Source organism: Eptesicus fuscus, chromosome 1 (assembly GCF_027574615.1).
Source record: "Eptesicus fuscus isolate TK198812 chromosome 1, DD_ASM_mEF_20220401, whole genome shotgun sequence".
In the NCBI taxonomy this organism is placed as follows: Eukaryota; Metazoa; Chordata; class Mammalia; order Chiroptera; family Vespertilionidae; genus Eptesicus; species Eptesicus fuscus.
In genome coordinates, this window is record NC_072473.1 from 36,134,316 (window position 1) to 36,155,997 (window position 21,682).

Here is a 21,682-nt window from a genome sequence, read left to right on the forward strand (position 1 = left end):
GTTAATAAATATTCGGTTCCTAGGGAATAACTTGTAAAAAACATTTTTTAACCTTTATCCCCAAAATACTTCTCAAATGGTGAAATACATTGGTTAGCATGGAAAGTGATGAAGCAATGAAATCTACCAAGTTTTGTCTGTCCCTTGGGAAATATATGTTACTTCTCAAATACCCATTCACACACAGAAAGAGATAAAAAATAAAAACAATATTTATACTGTTTCTCCTATGGAAGTGGTTTCCAGATTAACCTAATATTAAAAAAGGTTTGTTTTCCCAGCATCAAGGGTTTGTAATTAGGAAACAGTCTGAAGCCTACCAATCATCATTAACAGAAAAGTAAAACAGCAGCTTTTGGAACCACTTTGATTCAATAGGAAACTTTCCTAAAGATAAAAAGAAGCTCAGCCCATTATGTACTCATTATTGTCCCCACATATTGAAATTTTAAAGATTAGGAAATTTTTAAAGCCAAATTTATAAAATCCCTCAGTAAGAGAATAATTATCCTAGATATTTCCCCCAAAGTAATATATCTTAGCTCTTCCTTGGACTTTCCAAGAATTCTGAAATGCAGTGACACCAGCGTCAAAGATCCCCTTCCTAGAGATGGCGTCTTATAAATTATATTTGGTTGTTTTAATAAGTCACATATAAACCACCAACCGCTATTTAGTATTTCGATTAACCTCTCCGCCAACTACAGTTTAGAGATATTTAGTAATTTTCATATTTTACACCATCTATTGTAAAAAAAAAAATCATTTTGTTACGAATATATGTCTCACAGCAAGTTTACCTCTTAAAACTAAGTTTACTTTTTTTGTCCTGCCCTAAAAGTTTAAGGATTACGATCCTTTTTAAAACTTCAACTGAATGAACATCACATTTCAAAATTGCCAACCCCGCTTATCCCTTAGGTTCTTATTTCATATGATTATAGCTTTTTTTTAAAAAAAAAGTACTTAAAAGCCCTATACCTTTTTCCTTCATCCGAAAGATTTAAGCTCTGAGAACAGAATTGAGGGGTCAAAGATAGTAAGAAATCTGAGGGAAGAGGTGGGACGCAAGGTTAAGAAGAGCTCGGAACTAGGTTAGCTGAGCGAGCGAGGAAAACCGTTAGGCGCCCGTTTGTTTAAGGTACCGGAGGGGGAGGGGCGTAACCGCTTGGAGTTCCCACGCCCCCCAGCGACAGCAGCCCACCCTAACCGCCGTCGTTGGTGGCAGCCATTTTGGCATAACCCCAGCTCCGCCCCTGGAGCACAGATAGCTCCGCCTCCCAGTGGGCATTGCGCAGAAACCGGAAGTGGGATCTCAAACCCAAATGCCAGGCCAGCTGCGGGTCGAGACCTGGATGGAATTCTGATCGTCTTCTCATCAAATCCGTGCCGCTGTCCGGGCTGTCGTCTCCTAAGAAAAGTCGTGGGACCATGTCGAATATGGAGAGTATCCTTTCTCGTCTGATAAACTGCTGCTAGGGCTTTAGGGAAAGAAAAGTGGGGGGTGTGCAAGGGGAGAGGGGAGAGGGCTGGGGCTGGAGCCCAGGGAAGAGCTCCGTGGCATGATCTTTTAGGTCTAGTTGTGGAAGGGCAAGGTAAGCGCCAGCAGCTTTTTTTGGTGTGTTTGTTTTGTTATTGTCTTCTGGTAGCCGTGGCCATCCTACAATCAGGGAATTTGGAACTGAGTCACTGGACTGGTTTGAGAACATTCTTGAGCTCGAATCCTCCCTCGTTCTGTCACCTATTCTTTCAGTGGAACTATCCACTTCTTAGAAATAAATCCGAGAGGATGGTGTGGAAACAGGCTGCAGGAGTTTGCCAGAGGTTTGGAGCGAAGGTATAGGCTTTCAATGCAGTAGCTTCTGTGGAACTTATTCCTTTTTCTGGATGGAGGTGACTTGATAACAAGGTAAAGTGCTTCATATCACCCCTTCAAAGTCAGTTGAATGCGTGTGTTAGTAATCTGATTTAGCATATGAGGAAACTCATCCTTACCTAAAGCTATAAAAATTCATCAGTTGCACCTGCATTCCTACTGAAGCAAGGGGATTAGGAACCAAGCTGTGTGAAACCCTGAATTGAAGAAGGATGAAATTGCTTTCACAACTGAAATACCATCACAGGTTTTCCATGTCGCTGTAATGCCTCCCTTATTCCAGGCGTTGGCATTATAGAAAATAGAGTAAGTTGGTATCTTGCCATTGAAAGAAACTTGGCAAAATGACAAAATGTAGATAATAATATTTTGTTTGATAGCTCATTTTAAAGCTCTTTGCCTTTATTAGTTTGTAAGTCTGAAATATGTATAGAAAGACTTTTGGTGAGAGGATTACATTATATAAGTCATACTGGGAATATTGATAACACATACTAGGCTGAACTGTCCAAGATAAACCAAGAATAAAGTGTGAGAAGGTGCAGAATAGGTCATTTTATGAACAGAGTAGATGACTAAAAGGCCCAGTTATCACTGCACTTTAAAGGATATAATTTATGAAAATGTAACCCTATTAAATGATTTTTTTAAAGCAGTATCATAAAGGAAAGACCACTGGACTAAGTCAGAAGACCAGTTTCTAGTCCCAGTTTTGCCTCGTAAGAAACATATGAATTAGAGGGAGTCATATAGCCTCTGCAGGCAAAGTTGACTAATCTGTAAAGATACTAACCGACCTGTCAACCTTATAAGGATGTTATGAAGATAAAATGAAATGGAAGGGCATACTAAATCATAAAGTTTTGAACATGCTGTTAAATATTAAGAAATAGAGTACTAATTGCTATCTCCCCAGAACTTTTGGAAGGATTTGAGGTAATAGCTCTAAAATTGCTTTTTCTATTCTAATAATGCAAATTAATTTTTCTCTACCTAAGCCTACCCTATGTGATTTCCAATAACAAGATAATTGGTTACTAATTCTTTTGCTGAAATTTATGTATGTCTGACCATAATTAAAATTAATGGTACTGTTATCAATAGTTTATACCTTAAAAATGAACTATTAGCTACCCTTCAGTCTGTCAGAAGAAGTGAGGAAGTGTAACTTGACTTATATCATCTGTCAATGGTTACTTCTCTTGGTTCCATTTTGTAGATTCCAGACCTTTTTCTTATAGTATAGAGGAGGAAATTTCATACTGACTCAGACCTGTCTTTCATAAATAACTAACTTGAACTGAAATTTGAGTAATATTTATTTGTTGCCTATATTTAATGCAGAATATAAGAATATTTACAGCATATAAAAAGATTAAATGTGCTAACAATGGAATTAGCTTGATAATTGTGACTTCAGTGTTTGGACAGTTAAAACACACTGAATTTATCATGGTGGATTAGATCAAATCTCACTTTAAAAAACTCAATAGAATGACCAAATTTATTTGTTGTAACATGTTCATATAGGTGTTTTACAGATATAAAACTAATAGCAATATGTGTGCAGTATTAATACAGTGTGTTTCAGGAGTAGTGTTGATTAACTATAGGAATTATACAATAAAAGATGAATAATTAAGGATACTTTCCTAGTCCCCTACTCCATGCTCTTATTTTATGTTTTTTTTTGCTTCTCTCTGCTATTATCGCTCTTTTGGCATTTTGTTGGATCAAGTATGCTTCGTTTTCAGGGAGGTTTCCATGTCATCTTTCTAATCTAACCCACCATCCCCAACAAACTAGAAATCTGAGAGCACCAGTTCCTACTCTGTGGTTCTTTTCCCATATTTTCCCTTCCATTGTAGCCATTTTCCCACTATTGTAATCAGATGCTTGCTTATCTATCTCTTACATTAAATTGAGTTACTTGAGGGACATGGTCCTTATTTAGTCTTTGAATTCTCATTTCCTTGCATAGAACTTAGATGCAAAGTAGGTAAATGATCTTCTGTTAAGCATTAATTATGAGTATATATTGAGTCTCTTCTGTAGGCTGAGCAATGTAGCCAGACTGTTGATACAGAGGATTATAAGACCCATTCCCAACTCTGAGCAACTTTTGATCTAACTGAGGCAGGACACACTTGGGGTGGAGACGGGGAGAAGGCAGGTAATAGCAATATAAGGTAGCACATACTAACTTAGATGAATACTAAAACAGTGATTCTTGATCCCATGTGTGGATTTACTAAACTCCTTGAAATTGTATGCAAAATTTTCTGTTACTATGTGCCTTTTTCCTGCGGGAAATATCTATAGCTGACATCTGTTTCTCCAAGGGATTCTAACCTGAAAAGGTTGAGAAATAATAAAGTAGATAATAGGTACTGCATATGTTCTGAGAGTATAGAAAGGACTCTGAACTGGACTGGTATCATTGTCTCCTTTTGTAGTCTCCCATATAGATGAGACTGTGTTTTAGGCAAATATTGTTAGTTATCTTAAAAATGTCTGTTAACCATTATGAATGGCTTTATATCCTAAAGCAGAACTAATTACTTATCAGAATCTCTGAGGCATTGCTAGTGTTGACAAATGTATTGTGATTTTTAGACCAGGATATTAATAATATTTTATATTTTACTAGAGGACCAGTGCATGAAAATTCATGCACTGAAAGTGGGGTCCCTCAGCCCGGCCTGCCCCCCTCACAGTCCGGGAGCCCTCAGGGGTGGGAGGTGACCCGGCGATCAGGGGAAAGCGACGCCCCCCATCACACTTCTGCTGCTGCCACTGCCGGCAGCACAAGCCTTGGCCGTCCCTGGTTACTTGAGCCTCGGGTGGCTCTGGGCAGCTGGGCAGCTGCCATCTGAGGCTTGCCTGCTCCTCGGGCCAGCTCTGGGAGGCTGGGGGGCTGAGGGGACTGGGTGCCGCCATCCTGTGGCTGTGGGTGCCGCCATCTTTGAGGGCGGGGAAATAAATTAGCATATTCCCTCCTTATTGGCTGTGGGCACCGCAATCTTTGAGGGCAGGACAGTCAGCATATTCTCTCCTTATTGCTTGTGGGCACCACCATCTTTGAGTGCGGGGCAGTCAATTAGCATATTCCCTCCTTATTGTCTGTGGGCACCACCATCTTTGTGATGGTGTGAGGGTCAATTAGCATATTCCCTCTTTATTAGATAGGATTCTTTATTAGATAGGATGTGAACGTGAGGCAGTCCGCGTTTCTGAAATTCAATGACATGAATTTTAGCTATCACTTAGCCAAATAAATGGAATTTACATATATCATTTAAAAGAGCATTCAGCTTAATATTAAAAACTCTGGCTACCAAGTCAGGTCTGTTTCCAACTTTTTGCCAGCGTTGTAAATTGTTTGTAATATCTGCCCATTTGGGGTTGCATGTCATGGTTATGAATAAATTGGGCTTGCCATACTTCATTACAATTGCCATAGCATCCTGATATTGCTGCTGCATATTTCTGGGACTACCCTCAAAAGATGATGGAAGTATTATCATTTTACCAATCGGCACATTGTCATTTTCAGATCTAGATTTGAGATAATCCATCAAACCACTATATTTTTCAACTCTCAACTTAGATTGGTTTGCTTTAATGAAATTTATCTGATTGGCCTCCATTTTTTAATATGAATCCACAATAAACTGTTGAGTTAATTTTCTTGCATTTAAAATAGGATTGAACGTGGCCTGCACAGAGAGATGAACTCCATAATACTGCATTTGTGTGATTCATGTCCTTACATTTTATCTAGTACTAGAGGCCCGGTGCATGAAAATTCATGCACTCGAGAGGGTCCCTCAGCCTGACCTGCACCCTCTCACAATCCGGGACCCCTCGGGTAGGGTCCCTAGACCTGGCCTGAGATCAGGGCCTATCGGGGCTGTCCTTCCCCTGGCTGCAGGCAGCTGGCCCCACCCCCGCTGCTGCCACTGCTTGCCATCTATGCAGCAGAGCCCCCCCCCTACCCTGCCACTGGTGGCCTCCCTCTGCAGGTGACAGGCTAGGGTGTGATGGCTTGGCTGGCCTGGGTCTCCCTCTTTCTTTGCTGGGGGGTGGGGCCAGCCCTGCAAGTAGCTGTCTGCCTACCTGATTGCTGCTAACCGCTTGCCTGCCTACCTGATCTCCCCTAACTGCTGGCCTGCCTGCCTGATTGCCCCTAACCCCTTGCTTGGGGGCAGGTCCAGCCTGGTGAGGGGCCATCTGCTGGCCTGCCTACCTGATTGCCCCTACCGCTGGCCTGCCTACCTGATCATCCCTAACCACTGGTCTGCCTACCTGATCACTCCTAACCACTCTGCCTGCCTGCCTGATTACCTCTAACTGCTTGCTTGGGGGCGAGGTCAGCCCGGTAAGGGACCATCTGCCTATCTGATCTCTCCTAACCGCTGGACTGCCTACCTGATCACCCCTAACCATTGGCCTGCCTACCTGATCACCCCTAACCACTGGCCTGCCTACCTGATTGCCCCTAACTACTTGCCTCCCTACCTGATCACTCCTAACCACTGGTCTGCCTACCTGATCACCCCTAACTGCTCTGCACCCCTGCCTGATTGCCCCTAACTGCTTGCTTAGGGGCAGGGCCAGCCTGTGAGGGGACATGGTGGCCTGGTCTCTGGTCGTTTCTGTCATGATGCCTCTGGCCTTTTATTATATAGGATTATTGTCGAATACACTGTTGTCTCTGAGTCTCAATGCAATATCTGTTGTCCAGCCTTTTTCACCAGGTGGAAAAAGAATAGGATATATCATTGCATCTAATGTAGGGAACAGGATACCGATTTGTTTCATTTTAGTGGCATTTGGATTATTGGGATCTGGTTTACAATGAATGAGCAAGTCCCTTTCAAAAGGAGGTTCTCCATTTTCATTTCTGAATATGACAGCAACCTCGGTTACACGGGAGAATTATATCTACCTGGGTCACTGTTACAATTGTATTTAATCGCCATTGTTACTTCTGTGGGAGCAATACCTTTTGCTGCTGCTTCAGATTGGGCTTCCTTTTCTACCTCATGTAGCATCTTGTATGATTTTGTTAATTCATTTATTTCATGCATGAGGTTGTTGATGTTGATCATGAGTCTTTCTGAGCAGCCCTGGTTTTCTGGCATTGCTAATTTTCTACTTGTCGCTCCGGATGTATCCAAAATATAGAGTTGAGCAAACTTCCAAGAAACACCATCTGAAGGATGTAAAGTTCCAGTACGGTGATAAACTTGTCCATGTATTCTAAAACAGTATGGCCCATATCCTCATGGTGATGCAAAATTTGCACCATGGAAGCAAAAGCAAAAGAACTATTTATGGATCGAATATTTTCCATGAAATTTTTACTGTCAGAATCTTCATTTGTCAGTAATCTTTTTAAATATGCCAGGTATTCTGGAAAATGTATATCATTTGGACAGGCTTTACCTTTGCTACAACATTGAGTAAATTTCCCATCAGATAGTGTTTCATCAGAGAAATTCAGTGATAGGCAAAATTGACATCTAACAGTCATTCCACCACAACTGTGTTTGAGAATTTCATCCTCATGTACTCCATTTTTGCTGAGAAGGCAGTTCCTACCAGTATTCATAGTACTTATTGATGACTGCTCTGCTCTTTAGACATATTCTGTCGTCGCCACCTCCTTCTTCCAACTTCAGAGGCACGTAGGTCTTTAAACATTTTCTGATTGGCTTCAGAGCTATGTTTTGCCAATAGCTTTTTAGATACATTCTGTCACCAATGCCACCTTCTTTCAGCATCAGAGGCACGTTGGTCTTCTGACATTTTCTGTCAATAATGCTGGCTTCTTTTGGCTACAGAGCTACCTTGTATCAATACTTGCTCATTAGACATATTCCCATCTCCCTGCTGTCAGGGTCTGAGATGCAGGTGAATGAGAGTCCTGGCTATGAGTTGTCTGACTAATGGCTGATTCTGGCTGATTCTTTGGGAGTGTGACTCCCTCTTCCCTGCTGTCAGAGTCTGGGCCAGAGTCCACGGAGACACAACATCAAGTCCACCTGCACTGGGATACCCAGAGTCAAGTGCCCACACAGAGGGATGCAGCATCCAGCCTCATGAAGGGGGACTGAGGGACTGGGGGAAAGGACTGAGGGACTTTGGCTGCCTTCCTGGTGGGGCTCAAAGGACTGGGGAACTCTGGCCGCTCCCCCGGGAGGCTCAAAGAACTGGGGGGACTCCAGGCGGTGGCAGGCAAACGGTGCAGCTGGACCCGCCCAGGGGTGGATCTGGCCACACCACTTTCCTGCTGCCCCCCTGGCAGGGCACAAAGGACTGGGGGACTCTGGCTGCCCCCCCCCCAGCGGGGCTCAAAGGACTGGGGGACTCTGGCGGGGCTGAGGGGACTGGGTGCAGCCATCTTGTGGTTTGGGCGCCGCCATCTTTGTGGCGGTGTGATGGTCAATTTGCATATTCCCTCTTTATTAGATTAGATGTGACTGTAGTCTTATAATTTATGGACTGACTAGCTATTAGGATGTTGTGTCTTATAAGAAGTATTGCAAGTAAGGATTACTTATGGTTTATCATTTAATGTCATTTGAGTACTAATTCTGAGCAATTTGCTATGAAAGTTAAAATGCAAACAGAAATATAAGTTGAGCTGTATTTGTGTTCCTTTTTATTCTTTTATTCAGCAATTACTCCTCAATTATCCATCTCTAGGTTTCAGTTTTCCCATCTGTAAAATGAGGAAAGTTAAGTGATCGCTAGGGTTCCTTTAAATTCTGATGTTCTCCCTGTGTTTTTGTGATCCCCAACTCTATCTCCCAGAAACACACAGGGATGAACAAGATGCAGATAGCTGAAAAGGGGGGAATGTAGACATATCATAGCACTTCTCATAAAATGTATATATAAACATTCTGTGGTATTGGTACCACTGCTTTATTCTGGAGCAGGCAGGTGCTAGTGGAACATTTTTATTTCCTTCCTCTTACCTCCTTTTTTTTTTTCATCCTCTAATTTCCTGTGCCCAAATGATTACAAAATCCTACTTTTGGCACTTGGAATCCAAGAGCTCTCTGTCCTACTGTGTTTGAATAACTTATTTTACTTGATGTTGCTCCACCCACTTCAGAAAGGCAGGCAGGACCTGAGATTTCTGCCATGAATTTCTTCTAGGAATCTTGAGGAAGCAGATTGAAATCTTAAAGCAAGGCTTCCTTCTGTATACAAAATGAATATGTTGAACCCTAGTGATTCTTATTTATTTAAATTTTAAAGCAATAATCTATTAAGACATAATTGATTTTCATCCTTTGCTTCTCAGTAGTGTAATTAAAAACAAATGAAACCACATAGAATGTTTTAAACAGACAATGGGACTTTTTATTCCCTGACTAACCACATTACCTAATTAAGATAGGTCACTTAGCAAAGTCATGAAATGGTAATGATAATTTATTGAACACCTACTATGTGCCAAACTTTGTGTGGGGCTTTTGTATATATTATCTAAAACTCTCAACAACACTGGAAGAACCCTAATTTTATGGAAGAGGAAATTAAAGCTAAGAAAGCCAGAAGTTTATAAGCATACAGTAAAGGATCTGGCCTGATCTCAAAAATCTCTGCTGTGTTTGCTTTTTCACAGTAACTCCACAACTTGCAGTGAAATTCTGTTGTGTTTGATAGAGTCCCAGGGTTATATAGAGCTACTTTTTCTATATATTGACATTCCACTTGGGATTTTGTTGAAAAGAGTGTAAACAATCATGAATCTCCATAATCACTTTAGGGATAGCCTACCTTAGATGATCATGAAGACAAATCTGGATCATAGATATTTCTTATTAAATGGTACATTTTTTTATTGTCTAAATTTTTACATTTGTTTCTTCTTCCCCAATTGACCCCCCCCCAGCCATTCCCACCCCAGGCAAGCCCCCACTGCCTAAGTGCCTGTGTCCATTGGATAAGCTAATATGCATGCATCCAAGTCCTTTGGTTGCTCTCTAACCCACCCCCCTCCCCTACCTTGGTCTCTGGATCTATTCTTGTTCATCAAATTATGTTGATCATTATATCCCACATATGAGTGAGATCATGTGATATTTATCTTTCTCCAACTGGCTTATTTCGCTTTACATAATGCTCTCCAGTTCCATCCATGCTTATGCAAATGGTAAAAGTTCCTTCTTTTTTATAGCAGCATAGTATTGCATTGTGTAGATGTACCACAGGTTTTTAATCCACTCATCTGCTGATGGGTACTTAAGCTGTTTCCAAATCTTAGCTATTGTAAATTGTGCTGCTATGAACATAGGGGTGCATATATCCTTTCTGATTGCTGTTTCTGGTTTCTTGGGATATGTCCTAGAAGTGGGATTACTGGGTCAAATGGGAGTTCCATTTTAAACTTTTTGAGGAAACTCCATACTGTCTTCCACAGTGGCTGCATCAGTCTACATTCCCACCAGCAGTGCAGTAGGGTTCCTTTTTCTCCACATCTTCACCAGCACTTGTCATTTGTTGATTTGTTGATGATAGCCATTCTGACAGGTGTGATATGGTATCTCATTGTTGTTTTGATTTGCGTCTCTGGGATGATTAGTGACTTTGAGCATGTTTTCATATATCTCTGGGCCTTCTGTGTGTCTTCTTTTGAAAACTGTCCATTTGGGTCCTTTGCCCATTTTTTATTGGGTTGTTTATCTTCCTTTTGTTAAGTTGTATGAGTGCTCTGTAAATTTTGGAGATTAAACTCTTATCGGAAATATCATTGGCAAATATGTTCTCCCATGCAGTGGGCTTTCTTGTTGTTTTGTTTATGGTTTCTTTTGCTGTGCAGAAGCTTTTTATTTTGATATAGTCCCATTTGTATATTTTCTCCGTAGTCTCCATTGCCTTACGAGCTGTGTCTGTAAAGATATTGGTGCAACATATGTCTGTTATTTTGCTGCCTATGGAGTCTTGTAGAATTTTTATGGTTTCCCGTCTTACATTTAAGTCCTTTAGCCATTTTGAGTTTGTTTTTGTGTATGGTGTAAGTTGGTGATCTAGTTTCATTTTTTGCATGTATCTGACCAAATTTCCCAGCACCATTTATTGAAGAGACTGTCTTGACTCCATTGTATGCTCTTGCCTCCTTTGTCAAATATTAATGGAGCATAATGGCTTGGGTCTATTTCTGGGTTTTCTGTTCTGTTCCATTGGTCTGCAGGTCTGTTCTTGTGCCAGTACCAGGCAGTTTTGAGAACCGTGGCTTTGTAATATAGCTTGATATCTGATATTGTGATCCTTCCAACTTTGTTCTTCTTTATTAGTATTGCTGTGGCTATTCGGGGTCTTTTTTTTTTATTCCAGATGAATTTTTGGAGAGTTTGTTCTAAATCTTTGAAATATGTAAAAGGTTCATCTTGATGTAATGTTTTAAATTTTAATTTAGTCGAATTGGAAGGTGGGGAATTAATACTTTGAGAAAATTAGAAATAATTGAAATGTTCACATGATTAATTTGATTTTTTTATTATTTCCTTATCAATCCTAAGGACCAGGTGAATTAGGTTTTTGCTCTTGCATGGATTTTGACAGGAGGAGTGAAACCTTTTGCCATTAATGGAAGTATTTGAGATTAGTTTTTCAGAGTGAGTGATATTGTTTATGTTAGCTACAAAGCAAGCCTGGTGCTAAGTGCTAAACCTCACAGGGATTAAGAGTAGGATGGTAGGGAGGGTGAAAAGAAGGGTACATTAGACAAAGGAACCATTGGAGGTAACCAATGGAGACCAACATCACTGATGCACAGGGTGCTATAACCTGGGATAACTCAACATCTAGTCTAGGACCTTATACTTTCTATACATGCTAATAAATATTACTGTTCAGTCTTTCTAAACTTTCAGTCAATCAATAATAAAGTATTTCAGCCATTGCTTTTTCAGTGGGCAAGGAAAAATAAAAGCTGTCTTAATATCAACCACTTTGCCAAGTTGAATTTGTGAGTAGTCAGTGAAGGAGATTATTCTGCCAGTGTTATTTTTCCAAATAGAAAAAATACTCCTGGAATTTATAGCCAACTAAAGTATTTAAAATATTGCGCTGCATATCAAGTCTGGTTCATAGTTCAATTTAGTAGTTGAATTGATTCCAGTATTTTCCACACCAGCAATCGATTCCCCCACCTCAGTATAGAGGATATTCACTTATTGTAGTATACACAAAGGATGATAATTTGAATAGCAGATACCTGAATTTAAGAATCTTGTGCTCTGCATGTAAAAATTACCCAAGAGTTATAGAGGTAAGGTTTTAGATTCAGCGATGTTTTGATTTCTGGCCTGGGGCAAAATATTTATCAGAAAAACACTGGTGTTACAAGTTGTCTGAACTACATAGACACACATGAATATATTTGACAGTGGTGATAGTCTAAGATATGTAGTCCTTCTATGTGTATTCATGTGATTATACTTATTTCTACTTAAACTATATTAAAACTGTTGGTAATCTTGCCTCTGCCATATTCTTTTGTAAGGTTGAGGTCAGGGAATTCATCTCCTGACTCATTTCTGAATGTATAGAACTATTTGGAATAGGAACTGGTAAAAATTCACATATCCTTAATGTACATCTAGCCTCATGATAGTTTATATTTCTTAAATTTAAAAAGGAATTTGGCTAGAGGAAAGGAAGAGGGTAGGGAGGGAGGGATGGAGGGAAGATAAGAGAATAAGAGAGTATGAGAATGAATGTGTACACACATACATTTTCTACTTTTATGGGATTGAATTGCTAACTCTGAATTTATTATAAGTGTAATTTTCCAAACTGCTAGTAATTATGATATAATCAAATCTCATGCTTTATTTCACTAATCATGGTTGCATTATATGAAGGACTTTTCATAGTTAAAATATTCCTGCTGGCAACTAAAAGTAAATTGTATTTTAAATCATTTGAGTTCCTTTAAAATTTAATTTATAAGTATTTAAGAGTATTAAATTTTAGACTATTTACTAAGCCCCATATGTTTTCAAAGAGAAAATATTTCTGTTAGGAACTTATAATTTGATTGTGCAACCTAGTAACTGTTTACATACAGCTCTTTCCCAAAAAGGAACATTTAAAAATTGTCTTATTCCTCATTCTTAGGTACTTTTATACTTTTAAGGGGTGAACATTTTATTTATTTATTTAAAAATATTTTTAATTGATTTCAGAGAGGAAGGGAGGAGGGAGAGATAGAAACATCAATGATGAGAGAGAATCAGTTATCGGCTGCCTCTGGTATGACCCCCACTGGGGATCGAGACTGCAATCCAGGCATGTGCCCTTGACTGGGATTGAACCCGGGACCCTTCAGTCCGCAGGCCAATACTCTATCCACTGAGCCAAACTGGCTAGGGCATGGTGTGAACATTTTGAACAATAGCCATTTCATGTAATGGGTAATTGAGAAAATTGCCATACACAGGGACACAGGTTTTTTATTTGAGTTGCCATTTGTTTTAATATTCAAATCAAAATTATACTTCTTTATATTTTAGAATGCCAATAAGGCACATATTCCATATATTGCATTATATCTTGGTTGCTTCGGGAATCATAATCACACACAATATTTCTAAACTGAAACATATGATAATTTAAAGACTGTTTCTTGTTGAGATCAAGATTTGTCATTAAATTTTTCTAGTGAGGTCATGTTTTGCTACCAAATATTATATATAACTTTCAGTTTTCAGAACTTTTTGCATTTTGGATTGTGGATAAGTGATCATGGAGATAGATAAACAGATAGGAAAGGAGGAAGGAAGGGAAGAAAGAGCAACAGTGCATTTCAATATATACCTACGTATTTATAAGACTATATATGTATATCATAAGAATCAAATAGAGATCCATGATATTTCAACTATTCCTGTGGAAGAAGATAACTAAATCAGTATTTTCTAAAACTAGATGTCCGTGAGAATCATCTAGTGAGCTTTTAAAAACTACAGATTTCAGAGACCTATTCCAGATTTACCAAATTTAACATTCCAGAGGTTAGGTTCAGAACTCTGTATTTTTAAAAGAGTTTTATTGGTTAACTAGTGGCCTAGTTCAATGTGCATGAATGAAAAGGAAATTAATTAGAAGAAATAGTTTAATATTGCTATTTGCCCTTTCTCTGTAATAGAAGTGTCAACCAAATTCACGATTGACAATGACAGATCGAAACACATGTGCAATTGGCGCCAGCAAGAGCTTTATATATATCATGCATGCACAAGTCAACTTAGCCTTTTATATATATATAGAATAAACTTAATTAGACCTACTTTCTAATTAGGTAAACTTTTTTCCAGCCCAGTGAAGAACCCCAACTTCTCTTTCAGGTAATTGTCAGCAACACAGCAGTAAATATCAACTCAAAGCAGATTATTATTGTAGATCATGCAGGGAGAACAAAGGTTAAAATATTTAACTGCAGCAGTGTTTGACTATATTCTGCACAGTGAGAAAACCTGAAGTCATTTTCAAGGTCCACCATTTCTTTTCAGTCGGGTTAAGTTTCTAAGCTTTCTAAATCTCCATTTTCTGGCTAATGAAAAGAAAATAGGATTCCACTGAGTCTCCTATCTACCTACTCCAGGACTTCTGTGAGGATCAAATGAGATGAGGCACAGGAAAACACTTCACAGACATTTGGTTAAAGTGTAAAATGTTTACACCTGGCTCTAAAGCAAGTCATGTTCCGCCGAAACCGGTTTGGCTCAGTGGATAGAGCGTCGGCCTGCGGACTCAAGGGTCCCGGGTTCGATTCCGGTCAAGGGCATGTACCTTGGTTGCGGGCGCATCCCCAGTGGGGGGTGTGCAAGAGGCAGCTGATCGATTGTTTCTAACTCTCTATCCCTCTCTCTTCCTCTCTATAAAAAATCAATAAAATAAAAAAAATATAAAGCAAGTCATGTTCCTAGGCTGAAGAAACTCCAAGGAAGCTAGTTGCTAGGGAGAGGAAACCGGGCGTTGCTATGTTACATCATTACCAGGCACCCACAACCACCATTTCTGGGCTTGGCTGGGCTGGGCTGGGCTGTGGGCCACATTTTGCGCCATGGGAGTCTTGGCAGCATCAGCTGCAATTTGGTGGGCTGTCACTCTGGGGTGGTGGCAGGGCCTGTGTCCCACTTGGGGGAAGCCAAGTGTTGCTTTGTTGGCACCAGGTCCATGGTGCCATTTCTCTGTAAATGGCCAGTGCGTGTCACAGCAGCTCCTGTGTTGATCTGTCCCCTGGTGGTCAGTGTGCATCATAGCAACCAGTCAGACTGTCAGACACTTAGCATATTAGTCTTTTATATATATAGAGTGTTATATTGCTGGTCTGTGATGAGATTTCAAGATCAAGTCAAATAGGAAAACTAAAACAGAACAGTGTAAAAAGCATTTTCCAAAGCTAAATGTAACTTTAAAATTCAATTTTAGAAGCTGTCCTTTATTCTGAGACTCTCCTTCCTATATTTTTGGTGTTGAAATGTTCTTTTAATTATACCAGTTCATGAAATTAAAAAAGTGTGGCATCTGCTATGACATTGGTTTTCTAACTCTTTTAGTGGCAGAGCCCCTTTTTTTTCCTGAATGAAATATTATATGGAATCCTAATAATATAAACAGCATTGTATTAATCTACATATGTAAAATCCTAAGTTACCGTCACAACAAAAACAACTGAATGGATGACTGAACAGGCTGCGTGGGGCGACCAGGCTGGCAGGGGGGTTAGTGACAGCTGACCAAACAACTGAATAGCAGGTTGTGTGGGGTGACCAGGCTGGCAGGGTGGGCAGTGAGGGGAGACCAAATGACTGAACAGCAGGCTGTGTGGGGCAACCAGGTTGATGGGGGGGTAGTTGGGGGCAACCAGGCCATCGGGGGGGCAATGAGGGACGACCAAGCCAACATAGAGGGGAAGTGAGGGGCAACCAGACTGGTGGGAGGGGGGCAGTTGGGGGTGACCAGGCCGGCAGGGGAGGCAGTTTGGGGTGACCAGGCCAGCAGGGGGGGGCAGTTAGGGGTGATCAAGCAGGCAGGCAGGTGAGCAGTTAGGAGCCAGTGGTCCTGGATTATGAGAGGGATGTCTGACTGCCAGTTTAGGCCCTAAACCGGCAGTCGGACATCCCCCGAGGGGTCCCGGATTGGGCTGAGGGGACCCCCCCATGTACGAATTTCGTGCACTGGGCCTCTAGTATTAACATAAACTTATTTAAGTGGAAATGGGTAATTGAGTTCTCTTGTCCAGCAGCAGTGGTGCTTTTCCCCCAGTATATCATTTCCCCTGAAAAATACTTTTTTACTATTCATTTACTTAAAGCTAGTGAGTACTTTTATTATGCACTGCATTAGGCTTATCATATAAGGATGATTGGGACTCATTCTTTTTTGTTTAATTAAATCTTTATTGTTGCAAGTATTACATATTGTTGGTATATCCCCTAGAAAAATTTTACATTTTTGGTACATTTGGGGGGAGTGAGGATTAAAGTTACATGATTTTTGTATAAAATGTATTTTAAATGTAAGGTTAAGTTAATTAAGAGTATATAGATACCATGAGATGGTAACTTTGACCCCTTCAAGCCTGTCCCTGTGGGACTCATTCTTATTCTCAAGGTGTCCATAATCTAGGTGAAGAATTAGACATGGAGTTATAAAAAAGTACAGAAAAAATGCTCATCATGATATATACACTGAGTGGCCAGATTATTATGACCTCTGAATGCATAATAATCTGGCCACTCAGTATATATATATATTAGAGGCCCGGTGCATGAATTTGTGCATGGGTGGGGACTGGCCAGCCTGGATAGGGGGAGGGGACAGAGGCGGTTGGCCGGCCTGCCTGTTGGTTGAACTCCTGGTCGAGGGGACAATTTGCATATTAACTTTTTATTATATAGGGTATACACTGAGTGGCCAGATTATTATGCGTTCAGAGATCATTATAATCTGGCCACTCAGTGTAAAGTAGCATGGAAATTCAGAGTAAGTGGCTACTGATACTAAACTTCAAATTGTGTTTCTAAAGAGTACAGGCATATCTCGTTTTATTATCCTTCACTTTATTGTGATTCACAGATATTGCGTTTTTTAAAAATTGAAGGCAAAGACCCTCTACCAGCAAAAATATTATGACTTGCTTTATACTGATACATGCTTTATTGTGGTGGTTTGAAACTGAATCTACAGTATCTCTGAGGTGTGCCTATGTACTTAAAGTTTAGGAACAGAATATATGAAAACAGTGTTGGGGAGTGAGCAGTTATTTTATACTAGAGGCCCGGTGCACAAAATCGTGCACAGGGATGTGTGTGTCCCTCAGTCCAGCCTGCACCCTCTCCAATCTGGGACCCCTCAAGGGATATCCGACTGTCTGTGTAGGCCCGATCCCACTGGGCAGTCGGGCATCCCTCTCACAATCCAGGACTGCTGGCTCCCAACCGCTTGCCTGCCTGCCTGCCTGATTGCTGCTAACCGCTTCTGCCTGCCAGCCTGATCACCCCCTAACCACTCCCCTGCCAGCCTGATGAATGCCTAACTGCTCCCCTGCCAGCCCGATTGCCCCTAACTGCCCTCCCCTGCTGGCCTGGTCACCCCAAACTGCCCTCCCCTGCCAGCCTGGTTGCCCCTAACTGTCCTCCCCTGCAGGCCTGGTCACCTCCAACTGCCCTCCCCTGTCAGCCCGATTGCCCCTAACTGCCTCCCCTACTGGCTTGGTTGCCCCTAACTGTCCTCCCCTGCAGGCCTGGTCTTTCTTTTCTTTTTTTTTTTTTTAAATATATATATATATTTTTTAATATTTTATTGATTTTTTACAGAGAGGAAGAGAGAGGGATAGAAAGTTAGAAACATCGATGATAGAGAAACATCGATCAGCTGCCTCTTGCACAACCCCTACTGGGAATGTGCCCGCAACCAAGGTACATGCCCTTGACCGGAATCGAACCCGGGACCTTTCAGTCCGCAGGCCAATGCTCTATCCACTGAGCCAAACCGGTTTCGGCGGCCTGGTCTTTCTTAACTGCCCTCTCCTGCAGGCCTGGTCACCCCTAACTGCCCTCTCCTGCAGGCTTGGTCCCCCCCAACTGCTCTCCCCTGCAGGCCTGGTTTCCCCCAACTGCCCTTCCCTGCAGGCCCGGTCGCCCCCAACTTCCCTCCTCTGCCAGCCTGGTCACTCTAATTGCCTTCCCCTGCAGGCTTGATCGCCCCCCAACTGCCCTCCCTTGCAGGCCTGGTCCCTCCCAACTGCCCTCCCCTGCTGGCCAACTTGTGGTGGCCATCTTGTGTCCACATGGGGGCAGCCATCTTTGACCACATGGGGGCAGCAATCTTGTGTGTTGGAGTGATGGTCAATTTGCATATTACTCTTTTAATAGATAGGTTAGAGTCTTGGTGCACGGGTGGGGGCCAGCTGGTTTGCCCTGAAGGGTGTCCCAGATCAGGGTGGGGGTTCCCTTGGGGCGTGGGGCGGCCTGGGCAAGGGGCCTGTGGTGGTTTGCAGACTGGCCACATCCCCCAGTGACCCAAGCAGAGGCCCTATATCTGGGGTTTATTTATCTTCTATAATTGAAACTTTGTATCCTTGAGCGGAGCCAAGCCTCCTGCTTGCTCCGTGGCCACAGCCATTTCTGTTGGGATTTATCTTCTATAATTGAAACTTTGTTGCCTTGAGTGGAGGCCTAGGCTGGCCAGGGTGTGCGGAAAGCTTGGCTTCCTCCATTACTCGGGAAACCCAAGCCTCCTGCTTGCTCTGTGGCTGCAACCATCTTGGTTGGGTTAATTTGCATACTCACTCCTGATTGGCTGGTGGGCATGTGGGTGTAGCAGGGTATGGTCAATTTGCATATTACTCTTTTATTAGATAGGGTTGTTTTTTTAAAAATTTCTGAATATATGCCTTAATAAACTTTTAATCTTAGAACAGCTTTAAATTCTTACAGAAAAATTGTGAAGAGAATTCCCATATTGATTACTTCATCATGGAGTTGTGGTAATATAGCAAGTCTATCTGATATTTTTTATTTCAGATTTGTTTTTTGACCTAATACATGATTAGTTTTCATAATGTCTCATATACTTGAAAATTATGTGTATTCTCAAATTATTGGATACAGGATTGGCTATAATTCTCTATGTGTTTATTAAATTAAGGTTCTTAATAGGGTATTTTTTTGTTTGTTAATCCTCACCGGAGGCTATTTTTCCATTGATTTCTAGAAAGACTGGAATGGAGGGGGAGAGACAGAGAGAGAAATATTGATGTGAGAGAGTCCACATGGATTGGTTGCCTCCCACAGGAGTTTCAACCAAAGGCGGAGATTGAGCCAGGAACCAAGGTATGTTCAAATCCTTGGGCGGAATTTAACCCAGGACTCTTTAGTCCGAGGGCCAATGCTCTAGCCACTGAGGCAAACCGGCTAGGGCTTAATAGGGTATTTTGTAACTTTTCCCTTCTTAATTTTGTCAATTACTGAGATAGTTTTGTTAAAATCTCCCAAGCTCGATCATTTTCACTTTGTCAGTTTTCTTTTCCTTTTTTTATATGGTTTTATTGATATTTAGAGAGGAAGGAAGAGGGTTAGATAGAAACATCAATGAGAGAAAAACATCATCAATCTGCTGCCTTTACACACCCCTTACTACAGGGAATCAAACCCATAACCTGGGCATGTGCCTCAATGGAAATTGAACCAGTGACCTTTTGGTTCCTGGGTCAATGCTCATACTGGGTGGGCTGTCAGTTTTATATATGTATACACAAAGATACTTTGAGGCTATGTAGGGGAACACAGACATTTAGAATTATTTAAACAACTTGTAAATATACTATTTATCATTTTTAAAAATCCTCAACCAAGGATATTTTTTCCATTGATCTTTAGAAAGTGGAAGGGAGGGAGGGGCAGAAAGAGAGAAAGAAAAAGAAACATCATTGTGGGAGAGACACATCAATTGGTTGCCTCTCGCAAACACCCTAACTGGGGATGCGGTTCGAACTGGCAACCCAGGTATGTGCCCTTGACTGGGCATCAAACCTGCAACCCCTCTGAGCCCAGGCTCATGTTCTAACCACTGAACAAACTGGATAGAGCTGTATTAATGTTTTTAAATTCTTAATTGTTTAAAGTATTACATATAATATTACATATGTTTCCTTTTTCCCCTATTGACCTCTCCCCGGCCATCCCCACCCCCCAGCTCATGCCCTCACCTCCTAGTGTGTGTGTTCCTTGGTTATGCTTATATGCATGCATACAAGTCCTTTGATTGATCTCTTACCCACCACCCTCTCCCCTGCCTTCCTTCTGAAGATTGATGGTGTGTTACATGCTTCTCTGTCTTTGTATCTATTTTTGTTAATCAGATTTTGTTGTTCATTATATTCCACAAATGAGTGAGATCATGTGATGTTTATCTTTCTCTGAATGGCTTATTTCGCTTAGCATAATGCTCTCCAGGTTCATCCATTCTATTGCAAATGGTAAGGCGTCTTTCTTTTTTACAGCAGCGTAGTATTCCATTGTGTAATGTGCCACAGTTTTATAATCTACTCATCTGCCAATGGGCAGTTAGGCTGTTTCCAAATCTTAGCTATTGTAAATTGTGCTGCTATGAACATAGGGGTGCATATGTCCTTTCTGATTGGTGTTTCTGGTTTCTTGGGATATATTCCTAGAAGTGGGAATCCTGGGTCCAATGGGAGTCCATGTTTCACTTTTTGAGGAAACTCTATACTGTTTTCCACAGTGGCTGCAATGGTCTGCATTCACACCAGCAGTGTATGTGGGTTCCTTTTTCTCCACATCCGTGCCAGCACTAATCTTTTGTAGATTTGTTGATGATAGCCATTCTGACAGGTGTGAGATGGTATCTTATTGTCATTTTGATTTGCATCTCTTGGATGATTAGTGACTTGGAGCAGGTTTTCATGTCTCTGGGCCTTCTGTATGTCCACTTTCGAAAAGTGTCTATTTAAGTCCTTTGCCCATTTTTTGATTGGATTGTTTATCTTCCTTTTATTAAGAGTTCCCTATAAATTTAGGAGATTAGGGCCTGATCAGATATAACAATGGCCAATATGTTCTCCCATGAAGTGGGCTTTCTTGTTGTTTTGTTGATGGTTTCTTTTGCTGTGCAGAAGCTTTTTGTTTTGATGTAGTCCCATTTGTTTATTTTCTCCTTAGTTTCCATTGCCCTATGAGCTGTATTGGAAAAGGTATTGCTAAGACCTGTTTCTGATATTTTGCTGCCTATGGATTTTTCTAAGATTTTTATGGTTTCTCTTCTTACATTTACCTCCTTTATCCATTTTGAGTTTATTTTTGTGTATGGTGTAACTTGGTGGTCTAGTATCTTTCTTTTTTTTTTTTTTTGCATGTACTTGTCCAGTTTTCTCAGCACCATTCATTGAAGAGTCTGTCTTGACTCCATTGTAAGTTCTTGCCTCCTTTGTGAAATATTAATTGAGCATAATGGCTTGGGTCAATTTCTGGGTTCTCTGTTCTGTTCCACTGGTCTATATGTCTGTTCTTGTGCTAGAACCAGGCAGTTTTGAGAACAGTGGCTTTCTAATATAACTTGATATCTGGTATTGTGATCCCTCCAACTTTGATCTTCTTTCTCAAAATTACTGCAGCTATTCGGGGTCTTTTTGTTGTTGTTGTTTTTGTTCCATATGAATTTTTGGGGAGTTTGTCTAGGTCTGTGAAATATGCCGATGGTATTTTAATGGGGATTGTATTAAATCTATAGATTGCTTCGGGGAGTATGGAC

General features: G+C 41.0%; 1 protein-coding gene across 1 annotated transcript in view; it reads left to right on the top strand.

The window, feature by feature from the left end:
* Positions 1-1,336: 1,336 nt before the first annotated feature.
* LOC103298554 (charged multivesicular body protein 1B2) overlaps positions 1,337-21,682 on the top strand; it is a 63,804-nt gene continuing 43,458 nt past the window's right edge. The window contains exon 1 of the mRNA XM_008155339.3: positions 1,337-1,447. Coding sequence (XP_008153561.2) covers positions 1,432-1,447 — 16 coding nt within the window. The 5' untranslated portion in view covers positions 1,337-1,431. The remainder of the gene's footprint in view (positions 1,448-21,682) is intronic.